The sequence below is a fragment of the Apostichopus japonicus genome, chromosome 13 (assembly GCF_037975245.1).
Source record: "Apostichopus japonicus isolate 1M-3 chromosome 13, ASM3797524v1, whole genome shotgun sequence".
Classification (NCBI taxonomy): Eukaryota; Metazoa; Echinodermata; class Holothuroidea; order Aspidochirotida; family Stichopodidae; genus Apostichopus; species Apostichopus japonicus.
Genome location: NC_092573.1, coordinates 21,561,200 through 21,583,290, shown reverse-complemented (window position 1 = coordinate 21,583,290; position 22,091 = coordinate 21,561,200). Strand labels below are relative to the sequence as shown.

The window sequence follows — 22,091 nt, the reverse complement described above, 5'->3', positions numbered from 1 at the left end:
TAAGAGAGAAGATAGCAACTTGACAATTTGGGATATATATATATATATATCTTTATACTGTGTAATTTATACCATCTGAGTTATTTATCCCTTAAAACTGTAATGATGTAAAGGTTAAGCACACACGCTCTTTAAATAAAATAAAACTCTTACTTTAGACGAGGGGGAGGTCTAAGCTTGTTAACCGCTGAGGAATGATGGCATGCAATCAGCTCAAAGAAGAAGAAGGGGGGGGGGGGGGGAATAAATGTGGAAATTGGTTGGATTTCGTGGGAGATTGATGAAGGTGTCCGAGTATGAACTGATTTTCTTTCTCTGAGAGTTTCGATGATTGAATGTCTAATAGCTGTCAAGGTTATCATTGGAGCAGATTATATGTCGTTAGTACAAGGATTCGTTAACAGAGGAGAGGTACATAATTAAAAGGAACAAAATCTAACACAGGTAGAGCAAAATGCGAAGAGTAATTTGAGATGTTCTTCTTGCGAGGTGACAAAAATTGTGCATTATTATGGTGACGTTGTTTCATAGAAATATATGCAGACAATGAAATCAAACGGTTCTTTTTATTAGTACAATAAATAACGCGGTTTATTAGTCACAGTATTTGGTTGAGGTATTTTGGTTTTACAATATGAGAAATATGACAAAATGTATATAGTTTTGCTACATGAAATGATTTTGCAATAGAGAAAATGTTGTGATAGCAAGTGTGTGGTACATTTGGCAAATTCCTTATTACAATTAAGCACATGGTCATTAGAGGCGGATGGCATTGTATAGATTAACATACTGTAGTTTAGAAGTAAAGATATCATGGCAATTTAATTAAATTCTATATAGTTAATTCTATATAGTTCTATATAGCTATTTAGCTATATATAGCTATATAGTTATTCTATATAGTGAATTCTATATAGTTAATTAATTTCTATAAATTCTATATAGGTCTCTGTAGTTCATTAGCAGTGTCCAGGTTAAACATACAGTAAATAATACTACTCAATACAAATAGTATTTTACATATCAAGTAGTGATATGAATGCATTCAAGTGGAACCTTGTGCACTTTAGTCATTAGGATATGAGTAATTTTAAGAATGACTTTCCAAGAGATCTGTGGACATTACCTGCTGAGACCGTTAATCTTATGACTTATATTTTTGTAGTATGAATCAGCCTTGCAATTACATTAATTGGGTTGTTGTAGGGCTTTGGATTTTTTAGGTGAGGTGGGAATTAGGGATGTGATGAAACATTTGATATTGCTTTGAAAAGGATAATTCTGTCTATAAACTTAACTTTCCATCGTTTTATAATATAAAAGACAAAATGTTAAGGACATGATTACATAATAGTACTAGCTCTGATGTGGCCAGGTGCATTCATAAAATTTTAAACATGTGTATTTTCTTCTTGCTAATTGCAATTAGGATGTGAGTTTGACCCAAAGATGCAGAAACTTGCCAGCAACTTCGCTAAAGAATTAACTTTTGCCATTGGAATATCCCTTTTAATAATATAATGAATACAATTTGGGTCAAATAATAGTGACTTTGTTACATTTCAAATTTTCATATGATTTTTATCACCTTTTCAAAATTTATAAGTTTTGACAAAATATATATATACTACTTTAGTATGTATATACCCTTCAAATTTATTTAAATTTTTGCGATTTTTAAATGTTGGGTTGACGTGTGCTATGTAGAACTGTTGCTATAGCAACCATACATGACTAGAACTGTTGTTATGACACTTACCTACATTATGACTAACAGTCAGATATCAGGATCGATCAACACATGAATATAGACGACACATGTTCTTATGGAGTCTTAATGTTCATTCACTAGAAGTAATTTGTTTGAAGTGCTCGAATAGTAAAAGGCTAAGAAACGTGGGAGACGTATATATAAGTACACCAAAATGACAGAGACTTTTGTAACTAAAACAACCACACTTAAACACATTTATTCAGCACTACTTTGTTTCTGTTGTGACCTAAGGTTCCCCTCCATCCTAGTTTTCTAGAATTTCTGATACGTTGTTATCACCCTCGGCTACTAGTTACAGCTTATACCCCAACCTCCATTCCTTGTTATATGTATTTATTTATTTTTTACGCTGTGTGTTTAGATTCAAAAGATGCCATTTCAGTCTGTCGTTAGAATCAATGTACACAGATGTTGTGCGGACAAAATAGATATCAGTGAAATGAAGCAGGTGGTGAACAGAAGGGCAATCAACTGGCTGGATTTCAAGCGAATTAAAAATAATCCAAAATACACCACCTCTAGGGCAGTATAGGAATGACCATAATTACAAACTCATCTGATAGCTATCAGAGAAGATGGGTTTAACATTCTACACCAGGGGTTCCCTTACTGGGGTGCGTGAACCCCAAGGGGGGGTGCGTGAGTCCATCCCAGGGGGTGCGTGAGTCCATCCCAGGGGGTTCGTGAGACGTTTATGAAAGTTAAAACTATAGTACTTTTATTTAGTTGAACTAAAATCTGATATATCATATAATTTAGTAATGTACAAAAGTCGTACCTATCGACAAACTCTACAATATTACACTATGAACTTGTTCTTTTATGAAGCACTGTTATGCGTATTATAGTATAATAATGACTCAGGCCGTGTCTCGAAAAGTTGGGGGTTCGTGGACAACTCCACAGGGGGTTTGTGGGGGGATAAAGTTAGGGAAACCCTGTTCTAGACAAACTGTAAACATGTAGAGAGCTGACTTGTTGTATGAGCGAGATAATATGGTTATATGAGTACTAGCATGGAGTTAATAGAAGAGCCTCCATGGTACTAGTAGAACAATAAAGTGTGAGCACTTAAAACACGCACTGGTATCTATTTTTTTTGGGGGGGGGGGTAGTTCTTTTATAGGTGTTAAGGTTATCTATTTTCTTTGACGGGAGTACTCTATTCGATTAAGCCCAAAAGAGTTTCTTAGTTTACTTCCTTTCACATTTTTTACTTACTTGCAGTTATATTGTCTTGTTCACCTTGTTATATACTAAGTGATAAATCAAATATTAATAATAATAATCCATACTAGATTTCCAAAAAACACTACTTCCAGCTAAATACAAGTCTGTTAGAATAGGAGTGTGACTTCAAGCTGAATATAAGTCTGTTAGAATAAGTGTGTGACATGGGTATTTGTATACCTACACCAATACACAAAGTAAAAGAATGTGATCTGAGGAAACTGTAAGTTTGTGCAAAAAATTTTTTTGGCCAACAACAACTAGGTGTAGAAGACAAACTCAAATGGTAGTAATATATTTTCTTGTTTACTCTGAATCATACAACTCAATCTTGCTTGGTTAATGCCAGTAATGCATTTGAACTAATCCTTGAAACCCTTTAAACTGCACTTCAGGCTGTGAAAAAAATCTACGCCATGATACAGGTCAACACTCCAGAATGATCTTTGGTAACTCGGCCTCCCAAGGTCATTCTTCTACTGAGGGTTTGCAGGTTTAGAGTGGAATTAATGCCCACCCATCAAAGGTTATAAATATTCAAACTGATATATCATGTTGAGATCCCCCCCTGCATACTCCTTGATATATTCACAAATTCTGCCACACTTTTGCATTCTAAATGCCAGATTATGTCAGGGTTCCTGCAGGGGGTGTTCCAGATCGGAGAATTCCGTCTTATACGCCGTGGCATGCTTTTACTTCCGTAGCAATTCGATGTGTTGTCCTTGACAGTCACTTAAAATTGTAATAAAGTTTGAAGTATCGATTCAGAAATCTGTTTAATGTACGATTAATGTGCTACTGTGATCCATTAAAGGGGCTGTTTGTGTACTTATTTTGTCTTTCGGTATTGAAAGACAAAACAGATTGTGTATGTACATAGAAAAGGATGTTGCCACCTACTGTATATCCATTTTATATCGTTGCCTGTTTCATCTAGTTCAAATTTGCTGTTAATCATGTTTTGATAAACACTGTTCACATACCATCAGTGCAGACATATCTCTTCAACATACAGTATGTTACAAAATATTATATAGTCTCATATAATGTTGAAAAGCAATTATTACACGTCGCCACAAAAGAAACAGTAATTAATTATGAAAATTGCACACGTAAAAAAAATTACTGCCATAGAGATGTAAAGAACTAGCTGAATTCAATTAAGCATCTCTCATCCCGCAATCCATCGACATAAAAAGTTTACAAAACCACAGGGAATTATTTGGAATTCCCTAATTTGGAAAACACAAGTTTCTGCAACAATTTCTGTTTATTACAAAATTGTACAGAGCTGTCATGAGACAGATCTTATATTCTATAATTTTTTCTTGATTTTTAATTAAAATTTTAACTTACACTGTGATTGTAAATTCTCTTCTTATCATCTGATGTAATATTTAAGATTAACTGTCTGTTACTGCCTCACTTCTGTTTTCTTCGTTTTTTTGGTCATATATGGATAAAACAATGGTGATGTTTGCTCTGTATTTTAGATGCCAAAGGTTATAAAGGGGCTATTGATATCAAATGCAGTGCATTCTCCCATATGTACACAAGTAGTCTATGTCACATCAACACTTTATGATGCCCTAAGCATCCTCTCTAAAGAATTCATGAACCCCTCGTCAACAAAATAAAAAAAACAGTTTGATTAACCCTGGGAAGTTTGTCTGTGTAATAAATGTCTTCAGACTTCAACAACAGAGAATCACAGCGCAAGAAGCAGCGTCTGATTGTACAGAGAAAGGTACAAAACTTTCGTGTAATGAACTTCATATTGTATTTTAAAGAGATATGTTTAAATTTCAAGTAGAAAACAGAAAACAGTTTTATGAAAAGGATGGGAAATGCAGATAAGAGTGAGTTTGATAGTGGAACAGCTAGCAGTAACACATGATGCAACATATATATATATATATATATATATATATATATATATATATATATATATATATATATTTATATATATGTAAACTGGTATCCTAGGTTGAGCTTACTTTAATTTAAAATTAGGAGAAACCCATGAAAGAATATAGTATTGTATGTGATATTGTTTAAAGGCAGAGAGCTTACAAAATTATTTGGCAATCATACATACACGCATACATAAGTTCATCATATTATACATCCATCGAGTAGGGTCTTTAGAGCCTTATCTAAAGTGTATGCAGCCATTGACCTAATGATTGTTTTAACATTATACCCTAAGATTGCATAGATGATTAGTAATTTTGATGATACTTAATTTTTAAATTATAGATCTGAAGGTGAAGTAAAGTTACATTCATAACTCCAGAGATGGTAATTTTTACATTACCTCTAATATTCTTATGAAGTTCTTGGTGAAGGTTCAAACATTTAAATCAAGTAGCCAGATTGAAGCAACATACAGTAGTTGGTGGTAACTTTAACATAACCTTTAAAATTCTTCACGAGATCTTTGTGAGGGAATTTCAGCGTTCATAACAAGAAGCCAGTATTGATCCATATAGGTGGTGGTAACTTTAACATTACCTTTAAAATTCTTCACAAGATCTTGGTAAAGGGGGTTTCAACATTCATAACCAGAAGCCAGTATTGATCCATATAGGTGGTGGTAACTTCAATATTACCTTTAAATTCCTCATGAGATATTGGTGAGGGGTTTTGACATTCATAACAAAGAAGCCAGTATTGATCCATATGAGTGTTGGTAATTTTAACCTTACTTTTATTCTGTGTGAAAGTTACCAACATTCATATCAAGAAGCCAGATTGTAAGTACTATTCTGGCATATATCGGTGGTGGTAACTTTAACATTACCTATTCTTTCCATCAGATCACCTGTCATACATTTGCATGTATTTCTGTTTTCCTTCTATGTCTTGCATTCTGTTGCAACCTTTCTTTATTCTCTCTTTTTCCAGTTCGAGTGTTTGCCATTATCTGTGATTCTTTTACTAAATATTGACAGTATAATTTAATGTAACTTGCAAAGTCTACACAGTGTCAAATTCATGTAGGAGTTTCATATATCTTGTATACTGGCACAAACCAGCTGTTTAATATACATCTTATCCTTCATCTAGGAACTGTTATCGTCTACGAGGTGTAAATGAGGGTAGAGAGGAATAAATTGTCCCAATTTGGGGATGAGGATTGAAAAAAAGAGTTCCATTACCATATTGCAATTAGAAAGTTATTTTTAAACATGTGTTAATGGTAAAATCAAAGAATTTCGTGCTCTGCGAGAAGCTAAATCTCAGAGGATAATATAATGGGGTTAATCCAGTTTTTTCTGAGACATAGAAACAATTCTTTTCTTTCATTTTTTTTTTTTTTCAAGAGAAAAAAGATTCTCTCAAATCTATATTCAAGATGTTTGTCATCAAATAATAAGCTACTTCAGTGGTTTCAGCCATTTGTTGTTTGGGAGGGTGAGGACATTAAATGCCAAAAGTTATTTCCCAGGGTACCTCCGCAACCAAGTTTGCATTCCCTCATCAGTGTCTCCTGTGTGTCACTGTTGGCTAGTCAAATAACTGCCAGGCATAATTTGAAGAAAAATTGCTTTCTGTCTGGAATTCAATTTTTTTTTTTTTTTAATGGTTATGATGGGAATGTTTATGAAATGATACTGCTTATAAACATTTTGATCGTTAGTCGATAAATTTAGTCTTCGTTTTCTATTTTGTTTAGAATACTATCGAAATATTTAGTCTTTCTTTTGTCATGGAAAATGAGATCATCCCTGGATCAAATCACTCCAGAGAAAAAATGACTAAACTGTAGGTTTATATATATGTCCACAGTTTGTGTGTTTTATGTGCTCATGAGACATCGCAATTTGATAAATTTCAACCCAAAAAACTAGTATTTTGCACCATTATAAGTGTTCTGTAGCAGAGTAAATATATGTCGATAGTTTGCTTTCCATGCTGTGAAAAGTGTTACAAAGAGTTACTGAGGGAATGTTCATGGCCTACACACGTCAAGTTGATACCTACACCTACTTCTCGCTGTACATATGTCTCAGAGCATGATAACCTCCTTTTCTCTGCCTATAGCCTATACGAACAATATCTTGGAAGCTTTTTAATGATAACGGAAATAAAAATTTCTGTTAGAAACATGGGAACATAATTTTTCAAATTAATTTAAAATTCCAATTTACAGATCCCCATTAGTCAGGTACTTGACTCCTAAAATGTGTTCATTAATATCTCAGTATAGCCTACAGTAGTCTGAGTTATTGCTCGGTGTAACCGTGGAGACTTTGATCTCAGATGTGTTGATTACATATATTACATTGGAGATCACATTTCCAAATTACTTCTTGGGAAGGAAAATAATTAAAGATATCAAGAAAATGTTGTCATGTTTTCTTGTAGTGAGAGAAAAAGAGCAATTTCTTAAGTTAGGAGGTGTGCAGTCTCTATGTACATATACTTAAATCTATATATATCTATATATATCTATATATATATATATATATATATATATATATATATGTTTAAAAAAAAAAATTGAATGAAATTTACCAAAGATAGTTAAACTGGCAACGATAACAAAAGAGTTGATGTCGGGAGACTCAATTCTTCACAAATTTAAACTAAAACTGGATAGGATTGTTTCTTGAATATTGTAGAGTTAATCAAATCCTTGCCTCATTTAATAAGAATGAAGCAAATAGTTGCAGAATCTATACAAAAAAAAATCCCCCTCCCCCTCAAGCTTATTTGCTTGACCAGTTTTTGTAATGACGATATTTTGTACCCAAAAGCAGTGCAGAAAAAGGAAGTATGTATTGACCAGAAATGAAACCATTGGGAAAACAATATGTACCATAACTTAGACAATATGATTTGTCGCAATGCAATCTGATAATTGCCAAAAAAGATATAAACAGACAAAGAGCGAGGGCAGTATTACAGTACAAAGAATTTCTGTACACCACTTAGACAATACAACAATGAATATCAGAAATAGTAAAGTTACAAACAATCCATCCCCTTCCTGCTGGCAGAATGTACAGCATTGTTTTATACTGAATAGGTTTTAATTACATCGCAAAATATGATGACAAAAAGATTATAATAGACACATAACTTTCAAACATAAAGACAGTAGAATATAAAAAATATGTGCTAAAAGCCCCCCCCCCCAAAAAAACTTGAAAACTTAGAAAACTTTTATATGTGAACAATAGCAAAATACATTAAAAGCTTCTTCTTTTTTGTTTGTTTTTGTGAGGTGTTACAAGTATCTATAGATTTGATGCTTTTCCGGATCATTTACCCTAATTATTCGTTTTTGTTCACCAACAGCTCGCGGTCCTCATGATGAAAAAGCTCTTAAGACCGGGATCAGGTATCCTGCGGCCTACTTGGGATCGACCCAACTTATCACGACCAAACAGCCGACCAGAAAGGTTCGCATGCAACAGGCACAAGAGGCGGTGAACAGAATCAAGGTGAGCATTAAGAGCAGATAGTCTTAGAGATAACCTAAGCTTGATAATGTTTACTTTTAACAATTCTAACTGGCGCAGTTTTTGTTCACATAATTTCTTCCGTAATTTGAGGTTCTAGGGTCCTCTCCTACTCGTTAACTCTCGCTTCAGTGCGTAGCATTCGAGAGTCGGTCTCTGAGTCCTGCTGGAGAGAATGTATGATATTCAGCCAAGATTAATTGTTGAGTTTTTTGTCTCTGTTTTCCTGTTAACTATTAAGTTCCCTAACACGAGGAGGAACTCTTTGCTGGTTGAATGTCCTGGGATTTATTCGTATCCTCACACTTTGCTTTGGGACAAATTTTGACCTCTCGGGAAAGAAAATAATTGCAAAGTGAGATCTTGTCTGGTTTTTGTTCTGTATTGTCAGTGATTTCTTAAGAATATTTCATTCATTGTGTTTCTTTTGGAGCCCTGAAAATTTTGTTTTAATAAATGTTCTTTCAGAATTTTGGTTTATTGAGCAAACATTACAAGGTTCAGAGAGGAGGATTTGTTTGCCAACAATGTTTTAATTTTGAGATATCTTTTCAACTTTTTAGCAGTTGTGTAAGCAAGCAACTTGTTTGATCTGTGTTTAGTTTTTGTTTTGAGACTGGCTGAAATAGAAACTCTGTAAATAGAAAGTCTGCCACCAATTTCAAGGCAAGTCAATGAACTGGGATCCTCTTAGTCACTTCACAAGAAGTAAAAACAAAAATGAAGAGCACCCTCACTTTTGTGCAAGATCTACAGTACTTGAACTGTTACACATAGGAATAAGATTGGTTGACATTAAAAGTCAAATACTGCCACCTATTTCATAAATGTCTTGGTGAACAAGTTTGGCTGCATTTCTTTAAATATAAACAGCACCCTCATTTCATAGTAACTAGAAGCATATGCTATTTTTTACTCATTGATCTCAATAACTATGCAAACCAGAAAATTTCTGCCACTTTCTATGAGATTTTTTTTTTTTCAGAGATGGTTACAGAGTTTTGAGACAGTACTTGAAGACTAAGAAAATGATGCTAAAATTATGAAAAATTAAAAACACCCCTAACGATTTAGTGTTTCTCAGGCTGATTTTAAATTTGCCTTTGCCATCTACAGGGAAGAATTTCAGGTACAAATTTTGTGTAGCAGTTTGGAAGGCTCTAAATATTGTCTCTATAAAACACTATGGTCCGGTGGACAAAAACTGCTGAACATATTTAGATATGTATAGCAATATAAGCAGAGTTGTATAGCATTTTATGATGCAGGATAAATTATTCCCTGGACTAGACTTTGTGGGATCAACTGCAGCAGTTTTATCCACTTAATTCTGACCGTAATTCTGCCCTAAAGGAAACCAAACAAGAGCCAGCTTGTTATAGTTTACATGACAAGGCTTCCAATTGATGGGCAGCCTACCAAAATGTTTGCAGTAATTTCAGTTGAAATAGATACAGTACAGTAGAGTATATACATATATATGTATATATATATCTATATATATATATCTATACATATATCTATATATTTATCTATATCTATCATTATATATACACACACATTATACAAATGTGTTTCTGTGTCATTTGTTTCATGACCCAAATCTGTTTTTATTGATTAGTTGAACCCATTAGCATATGAAACCGAGCCAATCCCTAGCAAATCTAATGCCTTACAGCCTAATGCCTGGTTCTCTCAAGTCAAAGGCATTATAATTACATTAGCATTTTGTTTGGCTTGCAGATCATTCACAGCTCTATTTTTGTCCTCCCTTGTAAAGTGGTAAATGGCATAGTTTTGTTTCCACTTCCTATCTGAATTAATTGATTACCAGGCATGTCCTCTGTGGTATGGTACACCGTGTTAAGTTTGTGGAAGCTTTGAATAAAATGAGAGGCTCCATTGTTTACTCCAGTTTGGAATTGAAAAACTTAAAGGGGGAGGGCCTCTCCTTGCATGCGTACATCAAGGAATCTTTGGTGCAAGTTTCAGTATTACTTGCTGTTATGAACTTTGAACGATGAAACATTGTTCAAGATTTGAAAAATTGAATTTTAAACACTGAATAAGACAAGAAGGTTTTGATAATTTCCATGAGTTCTGGCTAAGAAAAATTCATAATCAAAAAAATATATTATGAATAAAAAGCGAAGAAAAAAGTATCTGATCATGTTAGAGCAAACTGTGTCTCAAGATTCCAAGCGCGCATGAACACAAGTGGTATTGTACTACATAGAGACAAACACACTCACTCACACGGTGTCTGTGATAAAATGGTTTACTAAATGACTGGAAAATCCATGAAATTCAGTCTGGGTCAATTCAGTTCAAGGTGGTATCATTAATGATGTGTGATGGAGAAAACATTTATGGTCAAACAAATCATCCATTCCATGCAAGTAAGATTCTCAAAGCAGTCATTTTTACTTGATTTTGTCTACATGTTGTTTGGTGCTGTTTAGTTCCGATGGAAAATACATGAGTAAGTAATACATAAGTTCAACTATTTAAGTACCCTTTAATTAATTAAATTAAAGTAGAGAAAGTAGAAAGAAAAAAATATATATACATGACTTAGTAGTTCATTAATTTCAACTACTTAAAAGTATCCTTTGAAATAAAAGTAGCAAAAGATTGGAAAATTGCAAATATTGGTTGTGATAAATGCTAAGTATGAGAAAGTGTTTGAACTTAAGCATTTACTCAGTGAATTACATCTTTGTGGAATTAGGGTGTGTAGTGCCTCCGTTTTATCCATCCGTCGTTAAGTTATTTTGAGTAATCATAGGTCAATTTTGGTACAGATTGTGGAGTACGTGTTTGTAAAGTCTGAAGAAAGTGTTATGTCCTCTCCATCACCTGCATTTCTGTAAACGTGAGGGATGGAATGTGTTAATCAGGTAACACCTCAAACGATGGTGAGAGGCACCCTCTACTTCCATCTAATTGGGAATCAAAGAATATACCCTCGATCAAATCTTCCACATTTACATTTAGATTATAAACGCTAGATTGTATCTCTTTAAGTGAGGCTGAATGAGGTTTGCTTTAAAATAAACACATTTATGCCAAACTGGTGTAGAAGAATTTTGTTGATGTATCTTTGAAGATTAATTTCCTCATCATTGGAATATGTAAATGAATTTTAATGATTTTCTCTGGAGGGGTTTCTCGATATGCCCACTTTTAGTATTCTAAAGGGGGTACCGCGGGAGCTTGTTAAGGCACAAGTCACTAAACCGAGAGGAACACAAAAAAAATTTGCTCTAAATGCATAGATATTACCTTTCTTGTAGTGAGTTTGGTTTGAAGTAACAGACTGGATAATATTAACAAACTGTGTGTTTGAGTTTGACATTGTCTGAAGGAGACACATACCCAAATATCATTACAGGGATAAAGAAAACTATGGTGCAAAACTTCCCTAAGCAGCAGAGAATGTTTCTGATTCTATTTGAGACATATCACTGATGTTATGTTTCTTCACATGCAAGGCTGAAGACTTTTTTTCTTTTTTTTTCCCCCCACTGTATTTACTTACAATACCGTAACATATAATACAAAAGAATCAGCAAAAAGGCTTACATAAAGAAGCTTACATATAGAATCATAATATTCGTTAAGGTTACACAAACTGTTGTTTTGCTTAGATATAAAACAGTATACAGTAGGTCAAGTCGAAAGCGAAACTTAAAATAAAATTTGTTCATATCTGGGATTTTGTCATTCAATCTACAAGTGTAAATATATCTTTTAGCATGCAAATTAAAAAGTTCACAGGATTACCCATATCATCAAAATCACCTAAACAAATATTGGTCAAATTAAAAGTATAATTAATTTTAATGCAATTTGAATTCACTGCCTCCCAGAATCGCTCAACGTGATTACAATTATGAAACAAATGTATTAGTGTTTCATCGGCATTCTTGCAATTTAATGAACAAAGTGGAGAATTTACCATTTTCATTTGATAAAGCTAGCTATTTATGCCTAAAATACGATGTAGAAAACGCAATTGTAAATATGGCTGAAGAATTGATCAAGTCTAAATATGACAACATCGAGCCCCAGGTGGCTTCAAGTTTGTAATGTTTCACTCTGTTTTTTGTAATGGTAATTTTTGATATTAGTTTTGCAAAATGGTGAATGGTCAGTCTAAAATATTGAAGCTGCTTACGAAACAGCTAGTCATGGCATATTGGATTCAGCATCAGAACTGTCAGATATCATTCAACGTTGATAATATGAACAAGAATAAAGAAAAGAGAAATTAAAAGGTTCCAGATCCTAATGGCATTACGACATCACAGATTGCACAAAGTGACAGCTCGTAGACAGGACATTTAATTCTTGGAGGGAGATATTCCTTAGCTGTTTGGGGTGGGAATTGGGGGGAGGGGATTGGGGAGGGGGAGGGGGAGGGGGATTGTTGATCTTCACAAAGGTCTCTATCATATAAGCTAGAGGTGATGGTCAGGTATGTGTTCTCTAATAGTAGGACTCCATCAGGTTATCATTACATTGTGAATGTTAAGCTGTTTGGTCCTAAATCTAAAGTATCATTATTTGACCTTTGATAGAGGTAGTAGAGATGTACAAACTGCCCGGATATCTTATTCGTCTGAGAGATGTCATTATTCGGTTTCAGTTTCAACAACTATATTTCGGTCACGTATTTTCAGTATATAAATTTCAGAGTGTGCCCACCATGAGGTACCGGGGTGAACCCACAAAAAGCTTAGCAAAGCTTATAAGCGTGGATACCGCCTAGAATGGAAAGTGTATACCGTATAACTTAACTTAGTAGATTGCATATATGAACAATAATCGAAAACAAAAGAATACTTAATACAAAACAAAACAAAACAAGGAAACAAAACAGAAAAGTGCAAAGACTTATTAAACATGACAATACCTTGTTACAATCTTCTGGACACAAGAAAACATAACAGTATTCCTTTGTACGTGTAAGAGGAAGCATACAGGTAATGTGTTATTTACTTCGTTCCCCTCTTACCTGTCTCCCCACAACATTAGCACCTCATTCTACCGTGTCTAGTATGCCCTGGTAATCTTTTAACACTGTGCACCCTCAGTGACCGGCTCTATCCGGTCAATGCCCTTCCTTCTCATTCTACCATCCAAAGTGTTTACTCATGCGTTTTCGTAGTGGATTCAAATCTTTCGAAAACTGCTCGGATTACATTGGATTATTACCTAGAAGACATCCTTTAGGATAAACCAGTAAGTTTTATAATATATTAAATAAAATAAAATATAATAATAAAAAATAAAATTAAAATAAAATAAAAGGAAGGGAATCCCAAACCTGGGGAGCAACATAACGAACATTGTGAAGGGCTGACCAAAGTCTAAAACAGTGGTGTATTATGGTGATGTTTCTCCATATATGTATCAGACTGTTTACTTGAAAATTTCCACAGCTGTTGGATGTTGTCACAGAGCCTCTTCTACTAGAATGTTTAATTCATGCCCATTCTTTTCTACTCTTTATTTTCTTTGACAGCATTGGTGTTTACAAATTCTGTCCTAAATGTCAAATGTACATGACCTAATGGCATTGATTTCAGTATAACAAGCACTGTCTGAATTAGCAGTGCAAATATGCACAGAAAAATGTTAGAGGATTGCAACATAGTATTGAGGAAAATTTGAAGATTTTTGAAGATTTTAGATTTGAAGATTTTAGGTCAAATTTGATATTTCTGAATACTATAAAATACCATACCAGTGCAATGCTTAAACTTGATGCCAGGCAAAATCCATTAAATGAAGGAAATTTCATCATTTCAAAACATAAATAAATAAAAAAAATTGCTATGCATTATGCATGTGAGTTAAACTCATAAATTGAAAGTGTGCCTGGGTATTCACAAAATGTTCAGAGTCAAACGGAATCACTATAATTCCTGGTTAAAAATCCTTCATTTTGCATTTCAAAAAAAATGGAGGCTGTCTTGTTTAGGTTAGTTGTTTTCTTACAATTTGTCTACCAAGTTTGGTGGAAGTTACATACATATTTAGTCATGCTGCTGTTTCGACTATATCACAGAGCCTTTAGACGTTACGGGTAGGCAAATGTGCAGCCTGCTTTAGCCATGCAGCTGCCCTTGGGCAAATTTTCCTTTAGTTCAGAAAGGTTTCAAAAGCTTGTGCAGACTGCCGAAACTATAATAGCAATTGGAGATATGAATATTTTATACATTTTATACATATTTTGGGGAGTTTTGCATATATATGAAGGTGCTACGTGATATTTCAACTGAGAGATGAACAGTGCACAAGTATCAATTTCTGATCGTTTCTTTCCCTGTATGTCTATTTATTTGGCACCTTTCAATAGATACATTTATTTAGTGGGCAACTTCCTTCAGTGTGTTGCTGACACAAAGTGGGTACAAGGGTTCAGTCACCCCTCCCCCTGGTCTGCCAGCAAATCAAATTTCATTAGTGATCATTTCTGTCAAATAAGTTAGAACATTACTCTCAGTGACAGAAGACTCGATAGTTAAGTGTAGTGGCTAACTTAAAGAATGAAAGACATTTTCTCTTTTTAAACCGCTCAATGTTTCTCACTGCAGTGTTTTATATATCTGCAGTCAGCAGTTCAATGCTTCGTATAGACATCCGTACTAAATAACCCTATTTGATGAGCAGCTCCATCAAAGCATTTGCTTTTAAACTTTAGCCTAGGTTCACTTTAATGGATAAAAAAAGCACTTGATCTAGTTTTACTGTCCAGCATCTTTTGCTGGAAGGAAATTAGTCGGCAATCCTTTATTCGGTAGCTTTGATTAAATTTACTGAATACTGGGTCAATGTTGTAGATGTCAAAAAGGTACAACTGCACACAGTACTGTACATGGTAGTAATGGCAGTAATAGCAATGTACCGGAGATTTTGTTTCAAGATCCGAGGAGTAAATTAGAAGTCTCAATCTGAGAGGTTTTCTCTTGGAAAGTGCCATGCCACCATTCTTTCAGTATTAAAACAGACTTTTTGATGAAACAGAAACCACAGATGGAAAGTAAATATAAATGCATTATTGGCTGTGTGTAAGTGTGCCTTTATACTCCTTCCTTCCGATAAAGTTTCAATTAAGAGAGAATAAATCAGCTTGGATGTTATCTGCTTAAAAGCTTTTCTATTGGCTTAATGCTCAAGAAAATAGGCCACCAAAAATGAATGCCAAGTTTTAATGAATATTGGATTGTTAACGAGTCAAAATTGGATTGTTAACGAGTCAAAGGAAATTAATTACTGATCGAAGAACTAAAAAAAATTTTTTTTAAATGAATTCGATCATTATGTTTGTTTGTTGAGAAAATCAATTATAGTAGTGATTGATGACATTATGTTGTATGTTGCAAACATTCAGTGATTCATAAAAAAAATGTGAGTAATGTTTCTCCAAGGTTTCAGAGATTGTGATGGAGTGCACATGTTTTGTTAGTTTGGTAGGGTGAGCCCATTTCATTCAATGTCTCAATTGAATACAATGAAACTATAGTTCTTTTGCTTTTATCTGGTGTTTATCTGATATAACATAGATTGAGGAAAGATGATAATAGATTGGGAATTCCTTGACCACGATTACCAAATATATTCAATTCTCATGTGAAAAATAAATAGGAAGAAAATATAATAAAAATGACATAACATGATAAACCATGTGTATGTGAATATTTACCCCTTTCTCCTTAATTTTGTTTTATTATCGCATTTTTTTCACTTCGTTTAGAAAGGACATTTCATTTAACCTTTTTTGTTATAATGTTGAAGCTCAGAAGCATAAATTCCCCAATCTGGGCAGAATTTGATCACAAGAGTCCTCAACCGTCAGGTTTCTAATTTGGTCTGGTCGAGCCAGGAAGTGGCCAGAGTACTTTGATGGACATTAAGAGGCATGGTTAGAAAAATCAATGGCCGTTTGCCACTTGAACTTGCTCGATTCATCTTTCTCTCTTTTTATCCATTCCCATTTGTGCTTCAGAACAGAGGTACAAACAGGACATATTCTAAATTTCCCCCTTTTTACCCAAAAATTTAATTTTCCCATATCACAATAGAAGAAGAAGATGAAAGAGAAAAGGAACATTTTGTAACTGGAAGCTGTCTTTTACTTTTAAGCTATAAAGTAAATTTAATTTAAGCAGAAGGTATGTCCTTAAGGGTTTATAGCTTCACCAAACATATGGCAAGATATATATATATTGGTCTAAATATATGATAAAAATATGATTTCCAGTCAGATCAGGAAAATTGAAAAAAATGTGATTATTGCTCTCATGAAATTAAATTTTCCTAGCGGTAAGCTTAACCTCATAAGAGAAAAAGTATGTCAATATCGGATTATGATCTATTTTAGTTGGGCTTTTGGAAAATTGTAATATCTTTACTTTTCTACTCCTTAAATTTCTTGTCTTGATACAGTTATTGGCGGCGCAGCCGTGGTTCCGCTCGAATTATTTGTATGACGACTTCTACTCCTATTTGTTAGAGAGTACAGTAGTCTCTAAATGAGCCGTAAAGCCAACGTGAAAGTTTGACTTTGGTATTCATCTTGAATTATGGACCAGGATTAGCACTTCAAGGCTCTCCCATCACCCACCTTTACTTGTACTCTCATTCCACTTCCCTGAAAATCGCACCACCCCCCTCCCACCCCACCCCCATACCAAAGGTCAGACCAGCCTATGCCTCTGTAGAGTCTTTCCAACTAAGCTAGGGTTACATGTAAGAAATAGGAGGAGGAGGGTAGCAGACATGGCCGCCAACATTGTCGAGGGGGTTTGGTGGAATTATGCTGTTTGGTCATCCTTATTGAACTAACTGAGGGGAAAACATGTCAGATTTTTGTTTTGTAATAGCTATAGCATATAGAGTTGGTCAGAAATCAAAAAAAAATCAGAATAGAGTGGTTGTTTACGACAAAAATCAGATTAATTTGCCGGAATCGATGGATAAATCAATCCAAACTGTTTTTTTGTGCTCAACACCCTTCACATCACTCATCGCATGCGGGATGGAGTTGTTTTGGCTTGTCATCGTTGCATAAGTTTAATTGCCTTTCAGGAGGGTTTACTGTATATTCTTGTTTATCACCCATCGCCATTAACGCCAAGCCCCCTGTAAGGCATGTATGCCATTTACGACCGCTATCTCGATACACAGTGACGGTTTGGAAGCGATTTATAGTGATTTATAAAGGCCATTTCACGCCGTTAATAATAGCCTTTTTCTATTACACTAGATTGCTTCAAGTTATGAAAGATTATCAAAGTGAAAGTTATTATGTACAGCTTGATGAATACTTCTACTGGAGATGAATCAAATGTAGAAAAAAAAAATAGGGAAAGTGCGAACAAATAAAATTACTTTTAGAAGAAGAGACTTTTGTGAAATCCCTGATTTCAAATTTTCTGCATTTGTACCTTTGAGGCCTCGATCACTTTACGGTATAGTTTTTGGAAATTGGTCAGTAGGACAAAACAATTAATTGCCATGAGACTTGATTTTTTAACTCCAAAGTAAAAAGGCAGTGGTAATTTACATAACATTATGTACCATATTTATTATATATTGGTCACCACCAGGGATCAACAAACTTCTATATACCGTTGCAGCTTATTCTGATGAACAAATACTGAAATGCAAGACGTAAAATGAAATTTAAGCTCAGAGCTTGACAAATCTTTGTCAGCCCCACTTAAGTTTTTTTTAGGTTGGAATTAAAGACATTCAAAAGTAGAGACTTTTTCGCTGGAAGGGTTAAGGAGTGATGCACCTGATCAACGTGACGCAGAAATTAAGCTTTTTATTAGATTGGACGGAGAATATAAATTGTGAAATCAGCTTTTGGTAAACAGCCTTGAGAGACAGGTTGCAGTTGATAGAATCCTGAAACAGTAGAAGTAGGTCCCACCATGGAATTTTGCTGTTACCTAGAATATCTCTGGATGTCCTCTAATAATACTCCTTAATTCAAGTTGCAAGGGTCTGCATATTAGCCTCTAATTGATGCGATCTGCTTCTCTAAAGCACAAAATCCAGTTCGAAGACTTTAATTTGAGATCCTTGAGCCCTTGAGATCTTCTGGGACTTTCTGGACTCCTCCTTAGAGCCTAATTCAGGACTTTGGGTAGATTATGTCTTTATTAACGTTGAGGATCTACAAGACCTTAGTTGATATTAACTTGAATTTGCTCTCAGCAAAATTGGAAGGGCACATTCTACAGTCACACATCTAGAGAAATCGATCTACCTAAGTGCTAGGTGATAATCCATCATGTAAGCTTTATCGTAGAACTTTGGTGCGAATATTGCAAAGTTGCAATAACTGACAATAAGCAGGTTGAAGTAGTGAGGGTATGCTGTATGTAACCCTTTTCATGTTCAAATAACAGACTGAAATATGTTAGTTTTGTTACATTAGTTGCATATCTAGGGGAAGGACTCCTATTGTATTAGGTTTATATTGATGCTGGAGAGTAGCGATTAGTTGTGTGGGAGGCAAGAAGACAGATAATTCATCTCTAGCTATTTGCAAGTTAGAACTATCTGTGGATGTTAATGTGAACAAGACGTGGTATTATGTACGCAAATTAAACGACACCACCACCGCACGTACGGGAGCATTGTGACTGCTCGCCCCACTCTCCCCATCCTCCGGGGATTGGGTGGGGTGGCTCCAAACCGTGACACACTTGCCATTATAGCACCACTGTAATACAGAAGACAAACAGTAGAGTCACGGTATACTTACTAGATAAATGAATATATATATATTCTATTTTGCGATATCATTCAATTCTGTAAACAGATGATGTAATAGATGGCATTCTATATATAAATATGTATATATATATATATATGTATATATATATATATATATATATATTAATGTATGATATGCATGATTAATGATTGGATCGTGTATATCACATATGCCAGGTCTCTCTATATTATTGAATATCAACCCACTGAATGTGCTGTTTGCATATATTTTCCAGGGAATAGGCCTGTATTTCTAAATATTTTCCTTTGCTGCTTACATAAAGACTTCAAAAATGGTGACTTTATGGAGATATATACTCTTTTCGAATGTCAAAGCTGAATGTTAAGTGCAGTCCAATCTGACTGGTTAAGAATTGTTCTGAAATCATGAAGTTTCCAGCTGAGGGCCAGTACTATCAATATCTAGAAATAGATATCAAAATATTGATATTCATGTGACAAAAACATAAGCAAAATCACAGAAATGATGAGCACAGAACCTAGGTTTCTTGATTGCAAATGTATAGATTTACTATAGAGTAAGTTTGTGTGGTTGTTTATATAGTTATTGGTATTTACAGGGAACATTCCCAAAATTACAAATATTGAAATTTACAGGGAACATTCCCAAAAATAAAAACAATGAAAATAAGATGAAAGATAGTGACTGATTCAATATGTTACCTTTATCTTGTTCGCTGTGATTGCTAAAATTGATTTGCACTTTTATTTGATAGAGTGTATTGTGCAATAATATGTGATTTCACATGATCAGGATAAATGATCTGTGGAATCGATCCGATACAGGTTGCTATGGTAACCGCCTCACATCCGTGTCTAATGTTTGTATACATGCATATATACTGTTTATGTCTATTCATAAATGGTTACTATATGATTGATGAATACTTAACCAGTTGGTGTCTTCTGAGGGGATAGCATGTTATGACATTTGGTTGTTCAATTCTAGAGATTTCAGATGGTGTCAATGTTTCTAGAATTTGTTGAAAAAAATGTCTGTTTGATTTGACCATTTATGACGGACCAATGTTTGGTAGATATGCTACATTTCCTTGTTTTACGAATTTCTGTGTTCGGACTTCCTTTTTCATTGAAACATTTTAAAATAGTCTCGACTTGTTATTTGTAACCTAAGTGAGAAGTATCATAGGTTAAAAATCTGCCTATTATCAAAACAATTGAAAAATGATGCCAAAGTGACCTGTCAAACATATACTGTATATAGATCATTATTTGTTATGTACATGCTAGCATGATACCTGACATAGCATAGATTATATTTCATGCTTATTTCTGGTCACCACCAATATTACAAGTAGTGACCTATTGCATGCTATCGTAATTCCTTTGAATGCAGAGAATATTGAATGCCGTTTCTTGTCTATTTCTCTCTTTGATGCTATAGAGGATACCCCTGACGCCAAAGAAACAGGTTTGCATCATCTTCTATCTAACACGTTTGCTGTTTACCGTGACACAGTTGTTTTTGTTTTTTATCAATTTATCAATCTCCGCATGTGTACTCTGCATTGTTTACTACTGTATCATATGTTGTGTGTATATGTGTATCCTCTTCCTACAACCAAGTCAAACTATAAATGACAATTTGAAAATTGTAATAAAGAAGATTTCAAAAAAGAAAAAAAATTTAAAATTGCTAATAACACTTAAAAAGGAATGAAGCACGAGTGGCTTACTTTGAACATCAACTGCTTTGAAATATTAATTTCTAACCCCAAAGGTATATTTCACGTCAATAGGCTGTGTTTCCTTTTCCTTTTGAGGGAGAAAAAAAATGTAATTACCCAGATTACAGTCCCAGTTTTCAGTTGGTGAATTCATTACGTATGTCTTCCTCACCCCTCCCCCTTTTTAATTATAAAAGGAGAAAGTTGGGTCATATCTTGACTGCCTAATCTTTCCCCTTCTCAGCTACTTTCTGATAACAAAACCTCTTGAACAATCAATTCTTGGTAGGCTTAAAGTCATCCTCACTGAAATGAAGGGTAAAAACCCTAACCCTATCTAAACTTCCAACTAAATAAGTATTTGTTATTGCACCAAACTTAATCCAATTTTCAATTAATACTGAAATGAAAGGAAGAAGGAAATAACGCAAAAGCGAGTTGAAGGAATCCTTGATCATGTGACTCTACTTGACTCATGCCTCATTGACTCATATCTCTTCTGCGAAAGAAATTGTAACAGATTTCTGGACATGGAAAAGATGCATGTATGCATGATAGCATAAAATTCTTTTAAAAAGTCTTCCCCCCCCCCCCTAATTTTGTAATGGCCATGTTTTCCTAGACGTCCCCACAGATTTACACTTAAAGTCATCAAAAGAACACACCATTTACCGTGAACATGTTTGTGCTAGAGAACATGAAAATGATGCTTTTAATCTAGGAGATCTGAACTGAATTAAAATAGTGGGTTCTTAATGCAACATATTAAACACAATTTAAGAGCATTTTGACAAATTTGACCTCATCAATGAATAAATATTCTTTCCAAATTGTGTTTAAAGTAATGTATACTCATTGATAAGCATGCAATCCAATCTTTTGTTTGTCCATGAGCACGTTCGCCGTATCAGCGGTAGCAACTGCAGGCGGGCATCTCGTTCAGTGCACGATACTCCCAAATCTCCCGTGCATATTGGCATCCAGTGTTTAATAATTATCATAAGATCCAATTTATATTGCAAATGCCTTCAGGGGGTCCCTTTCACTCGACGAAGGATGAAAAATTGGTCGAAGAAAATTTAGTGAACTTTATAGTTTTTA

At 34.4% G+C, this 22,091-nt stretch overlaps 1 protein-coding gene across 12 annotated transcripts in view; it reads left to right on the top strand.

The window, feature by feature from the left end:
• LOC139979103 (uncharacterized) overlaps positions 1-22,091 on the top strand; it is a 201,824-nt gene that overhangs the window by 136,554 nt on the left and 43,179 nt on the right. For 7 of the 12 annotated variants that reach the window (XM_071989777.1, XM_071989778.1, XM_071989775.1 and 4 more), the window contains one exon: positions 8,342-8,463. In XM_071989777.1, coding sequence (XP_071845878.1) covers positions 8,342-8,463 — 122 coding nt within the window. Of the gene's footprint in view, positions 1-8,317; positions 8,464-20,707; positions 20,735-22,091 lie in introns of all 12 variants that reach the window. The other 5 variants (XM_071989784.1, XM_071989780.1, XM_071989776.1 and 2 more) reach the window with 3 other exon arrangements.